General features: G+C 59.0%; 1 protein-coding gene across 4 annotated transcripts in view; it reads right to left on the bottom strand.

Moving 5' to 3' along the window:
* Nucleotides 1-2,945: 2,945 nt before the first annotated feature.
* Nucleotides 2,946-6,000, bottom strand: part of CYTH1 (cytohesin 1) — a 65,394-nt gene continuing 62,339 nt past the window's right edge. For 3 of the 4 annotated variants that reach the window (XM_054593329.1, XM_054593328.1, XM_054593331.1), the window contains exons 11-13: nt 5,695-5,766; nt 4,938-5,092; nt 2,946-3,396 (exon numbers count right to left, since the gene is read on the bottom strand). In XM_054593329.1, coding sequence (XP_054449304.1) covers nt 3,318-3,396; nt 4,938-5,092; nt 5,695-5,766 — 306 coding nt within the window. In that variant the 3' untranslated portion in view covers nt 2,946-3,317. The remainder of the gene's footprint in view (nt 3,397-4,937; nt 5,093-5,694; nt 5,767-6,000) is intronic. The other variant, XM_054593330.1, reaches the window with a different exon arrangement.

Here is a 6,000-nt window from a genome sequence, read left to right as displayed (position 1 = left end):
CCTACTCAAAACGTTGCCCCGTTTTTTAGGTGGCTTGTCTTTTTCTCATTGAGTTCCAGGAGTTCCCTATGTATGCTGTGTGCCAGAGTCTTACCTACCATGTGACTGGCGAGTGTTTCCTCTTGCCCTGTGATTTTTCACTTTCCTGACAGCAGACTTGAAAGCACAAACGTGTTTAACTTCGATCAAGTCCAATTTACCCTTTCTGAAAAATTTTCTTGGTTGCTGGTAGTTCGGGGTCATATCTAAAAGAAAACACTGCCCAATCTCAGGTCATGAGGATTCGTATCCGTTTTCTTCTTGTTATTATTGTCTCGGCTCTTTAATACGCAGGTCTTTGACCCATAGTGGTTGTTGCAGGTGCCGGGAGATAAGCATCCAGCTTCATTCTTTTGCCTGTGAACACTCACCCCAATGTCGTTTGGTGAAGACTATTCCTCCCCCTGGGAACTGTGGCCTAAAACCAACTGCCCATAAACGTACATGTTGATTTCTGGACTCCCAATTCTATTCCACTGACCTGCCTGTCTGTCTGTCCTTGTGCCGGCGCCATCTTGACTGTGGTGAGTTTTGGAATCGGGAAGTGGGAGTCCTCCAACTTTGTTCTTTTTAAAGATGGTCATAGCTATTCTTGGTCCGTTTCCTTTTCATATGAATTTTAGGATTTTTTTTTTCCATTTCTACAAAAAGCCATCTGGGATTTTGGTAGGGACAGTGTTGGGTCTGTAAATGAATTTGGGGAGTATGGTTATCTCCCAATCCATGAATACTGGATCTTCCCTTGGAAGTCTTTACTTTCTTTCAATGATGTATGTACAGTAGTTCTGTATACATCTTGGACTTAAAAAAAAAATTGATTCCTAAGTGATTTATTCTCTGATGGTATTGTAAATGAAAATTTCATTTTTGGGTTGTTCATAGCTACTGTGTTGAAAAAATAGACTTTTGTATATTGATCCTGTATCTTGCAACCCTGCTGAATTTGCTTATTAGTTCTAACTGGTTTTTTGTAGCTTCACTAGGATTTCATAAATATGGGGTAATGTGATCTGTAAATAAAGTTAGTTTTATTTCTTCCTTTCCTACCTGGAAGTTGTCTCTTTTTCGTGCCTGATTGCCTGGCGAGAACCTCCAGTACAATGCTGGATGCAAGGGGCAGCCATCCTGTCTTGTACCTGAGCTTAGACGGCTGCTTTGCAGGTGAGCGCCTTGTGCCCCTGTGCCTTGAAGGGGTCAGTGGGGAAGATTTAAGGACGTGCACGAGAGGATAACTGGCAAAGACTCATGGGAGGCAGGCAAGGTGGTAGCCCCTTCTTCCAAAGATGGGAGCAGATAAAAAAGTTAACTAGGCATCAAAAGGGAGGACATCTAACGGTCTGTCCCCCAGGTGGACCGCAGAGGTCGCTGGGGGCCGAAAGGCGCAGGGCTGGGGGCTTAAAGCCAGAAGCAGAGAGGGGAGGAGGCGGCGGCTGCTTGCGGGAGGCGGGCCAGGGCTGCCTGTCTCCCGGTTCCCGGCCCGGGGACGCCACGCAGCGGGGCCAGCCCTGCCTTGGCAGCGTCTCACCACGACGGGGGTGCGGGCCAAGCGGGAAACTGAAATGTGCCGACGACGCATCGGCTAAAGGTGCCCTTCTCGATCTTCACTTGAAGCTGGATGGCTGACGTTCGTTTCTTCTCCTTTCGAAAGGGGCAATGAGCACGCTAGCTGCCTCCTTGGCGGTGCTCTCCGTAACGGGAGACAGGCCCTCCTCCCCACACGGCCGCCAGACTTCAGACGGGAGTGGCCATGACACGCCCCCCGTCTGCTCCAGCCCCCCGGTGACAGAGTCCACAGACGACATGTGCTTTGGGCAGATTGGAGTTTATTTGCTGTAGCTTCTTTGTGCTAGTTTACATGGCAAAAAACCCAACCAAACAAAAGACTGGAATAATAATTATAGTTCTTTAAAAACCCTGTCAACAGCTTTGCTTTCAGCCATTTCTTTATATTTTATATTTTGACAAAACTTTTTTTAAACAAATACAAAATAATCTAAAAGGAGAAAAACTATACATGGATAATTTACACCTCTGATAAATAGACTAATACTGACCAGGCCCCTCTGTCTGGGCCGCGGCTCCGGCACCGCCCGAGGCCGCCTGGACCCCCGCAGCGCCCAGAAAGGTCAGGTTCCCAGCCTGGACCCTCCTGGCACCTTCACGAGCTCCGGCATAAAAGTGCCTGGAGCCACTCCAAGCAGGACCTGCAGGAGAGGGAGGGACCCCGGAGAGTCCCCCAGGTGCTGCCCCCCAGTCCCTTTCAGGAAAGCTATTTCCAGAGATGCCAGCCCGCTCGCCCCGCCCCCCCGGACAGGCGGCGGGAGCGCCCCGGGGGTCCCTGAGAGCAGGGCAGGGCGGGGCTGTCCCCCGGCCCCTGCACACTGCTGGGCGGCGGGCGCGGCCGCTCACGCGTCCGTCGGAGGGCCAGCAGAGCTGAAGCCAGCCTTCCCGCTGCCGCTCCACCCTCCCCCCTGGGGTCAGCGCTGGAGGCATGGCGGGGGGGACGGGAGGGGGCCCAGGGAGGGTGGTGCTGAGGCAGAAAACGCTGAAGCCCTAGGTGAGAGGGAAGACCGGCCCCTTCCTCTAAAACGAGGACCGGAGCCTGGGGAGCGGGAAGCAAAACCAGAGAAGGAATCGTCAGGCCACCCCGAGCCTCTGCGGGGGCCGCCTGCCTCACAGTTTTGGTTACTAGGTATTTAGCTCAGAAAAATGCTTTCTATTCTAAAGCCCACCAGGCGTGAATTTTGAGAGAAAAGCAACACGAGGGTCCAGTGGGCTCTGTCCCCACCACGGCCCCTGCGTCAGGCCTAAGCCCTGGCTTCTCCCCAGCCCACCCGAGCCCCCGAGGCGCCCACAGCAGCGGCCGCTGGGCGCAGCCTCCCGCAGCGGACGGGCAGGATACGTGGGACAGCGCTGCTCGGTTTCTCTTTTTATAAAAAAAAAAATATATGTATCTTTCGAGGATGTGGCTTCTCTCCCATTGCGTCCTTGCAGCCTGGGACGCTGTGGAGATCCAGGGACTTCTGGGGCGAGGCTGCTACTTCCTCCCAGGGAAGCAGCAAGCGAGTGCTGCGCCGTGACCCCAGCGGGGCCACCGGCGCCCGGCGCAGACCTGCAGGGCCGCTCTGCGACCTGCACTGTCCGTGCAGAGAGAAGGCGCCGCCTGCCTGTCTCCCACTAAAAACACGGCAGAAGCAGAAGTGGGTGCCTAGGAACCCAGGGCAGGGCCCGGCAGGTGCGCGTGCTGGGGAGGGACCCCCGTCCGCTCTGCATGCAGCTCAGTGTCTCTTTGTGGAGGACACCTTCTTCTTCCGCGCAGCCAGCATCTCGTAGAAAGGGTCCCTGCTGATGGCCGCCCTGGAACACAGGAAGGGGGACGCGGAGGGGCTGAGTGGCGGGCCGGCCGAGGCCGCGCAGGCAGGGCTGCCCGGTGCCTGGACCCTGCCCCCCAGGGCCCCTGCAGAGGCCCAGCCAGGGGCGTCAACCTTCACTGTGCCCGCACAGCGGCCAAAGGAGACACACAGTTCAGGCGACGGCAGGAACAGGCAACGGCACGCGCTTCCAGCTGCGGTCTAACCCGGGAGCGCACATGCTGCGCTGTGGGCTCCGTGGCAGCAGCGGGCATCTGACGGGGCGGTGAGCGCCCACGGTCTGTGAGCTGCAGGGCCGCGCCCGGCACGCAAGCACTCCGGAGGCTGCCACGGTCTGTGCCGGGGACCCTCGGAGCCCTCCGCTGCCAGCCCCACAACCGGGACCTGGACCAGGGCCGTCGCGAGCCCAGGGCAGGACCAGGACAGCGCCCCGCCCAGCCACCCCTGCGTTTGTTCGTCGCGACCGTCCAGCAGGCGGCAGTCCACTCTCTGAGGCCGGCTTTGCATTTGCAGAGAAGCGCAGTTCCAGCTGCCGACTGGGCCGGGCCACCCCCTACCCCGGTGACCGCCGGCTCCTGCGAGCGGACTAGGACCCATCGCCAGCGACACTGTCTCGTGAACAATGTCTCCGGGGCTCTCTAGGGACACCACAGCCAGGTAGCGCCCAGAGCGCGCGCTGAGCGGACCTCTCGGGTTATGAGGGGGCTGCTGTTCGCTCACCCTTAGCTGCCAGGAGACGGCACTGGCTGCAAGGGAGACGTCCCAAAAGAGAACACAAACCACAGAACGCTCAGCCCCCTCGGGAGCAGGCTGTGGCCTATCAGGACAGTGCAAGGCCTTCAGGGCCTCGGGCCACGTGGCCACTGCAGCCCCCCTGGTCTCCAGGGGAACCGCTAAGGGAACAGCTGGGGAACGTCTGCCAGCCGACATGCCCAGTGGGAAGGCGAGGACGCGCTTCCCGAGGACAGGGCACTGGGACAAGCGGGACGCGCATGTGGGGCTCAGGGACGACCTGGACAGGCCTCACAGACGCCCTGGCCGAACGGGGTGCAGGGTCGCCCCACGGGGGCACCCCCCCTGCAGTAGCCTCACTCTGCGGGGCACCGACCCAGGAGCCGGCCCCAGGCGATGGCGTCCCCCCTGAGGACCCCAGGGTCCTCGCCCGTGCACGAGCCAGCAGTGTCCCCCAGGATTCAGAAATGATGGGACATGCCGACTGCCATCACCACGAGCTGCCACGGGGAAGCTGAGACCTGCTTCTCACGATGGGGCCGATGGCTCCCGCCCCTGCCCCCTGAATCCCCCTCCCGCTCTGGATCAGCGAGCTGCGCTGGGGACACCTAGATCTGGGGCTGTAACTCAAGAACACGGAGCTGCTGAAAAGTCACCTGCGAGCCACCATCAGGCACCCCCTCGAGACTCCCCATGAGGAGCAAAAGGGGCCCAGCAGGGCCTCCACGGAAGACGGCGCCTGAGAGGCGAGAGCCCCCGTGGGCGGGGCAGGCCTGAGGCCCAGGCAGCACCCACCTGATACACTTGATCCACTCGTCCTTCTCCTCGGGCGTCGGGGCGGAGATCCGGTACACGGTGTGGTTCCCCTCCACCACGCGCCCGTCGGCCTCCGTCTTGCAGGCCTTGATGACCTGGTCCTTGTTGTCCGGGATGTACAGCTCAAAGCAGTTCTGAGAACCAAAGAGGGGGAGTGACCAAGGGCTCACAGAGCTGCTGACCAAGAACAAACCGCGTCCTGCTTTCCCAAAGACGCCCCGGGGCCTTCCTGCAACCAGGCGTTGCACGCCTGCGGGAGGCCAGGCCAGGCAGGGAGTTCCGTGGAGCGAGGGCTGCGTGCAGATGGCTCCCCAGCCAGGACACCTGCCAGGACAAGTTAGTGCAGCAGGCTCTGCGGAATGAGGGAGAGAGCCCACCAGCGACTCCACGAGGCTCCACGACATGGGGAAGACACTCATAAGGCGCTCAAGCCGTTAAGGCAGCCCGACCGCGAGGCTGCCGCTGCCGCTGCCACTGCCGCCGCCGCCGCCGCCGCCGCCTTGGGGGCACAGGTCTGTCCCTTCTGTGTGATGGTCGATAAGTGATGCTCAACAGGTGGACAGAACGAGGGCCTTCCTAGGGCCCCATCTTTGGCCTGAACACTAAATCAAGGCATGACAGTACATCGCTGTCTTGCCTTTTTTTTTCTTAAGTAAACCTTTGCACTTTAAATCTTTGGCAAAGAACTGTTACACCCATCCCTTCTGTCCCTCCAAATCTCTCCCAAAACACTCACTGGCTTTTTGGAGTCCTCCACCTCCCGGATGCTCAGATTCTCTAAAGGGATGATTCCCCGGGGCTCCTTGTCCTGCAAGAGTTGGAGAGAGGCCTCAGGCTCGGTTTGTGAACACACCTACTGTACGACCCACTGTAGGCCGCCTCTTGCCTCCCAACTCCTCCCAGCTCAGTGGGGCCCCACCCCCCCACCCCAGATGCTCTCAAATAACAACAGCGTCAAGGGACGCAGAACGCTATCGAGGCACCGCCCCCGAACCCCCATCAGCAAAGGCCCCCACAGTGGGCAACGCCCAGGGTCCGGAAG

Source organism: Pteronotus mesoamericanus, unplaced genomic scaffold (assembly GCF_021234165.1).
Source record: "Pteronotus mesoamericanus isolate MK-2021 breed Mesoamerican mustached bat unplaced genomic scaffold, CSHL_Meso_final scaffold_408, whole genome shotgun sequence".
Taxonomy (NCBI): Eukaryota; Metazoa; Chordata; class Mammalia; order Chiroptera; family Mormoopidae; genus Pteronotus; species Pteronotus mesoamericanus.
This window is presented reverse-complemented; position numbering and strand designations above follow the sequence as displayed.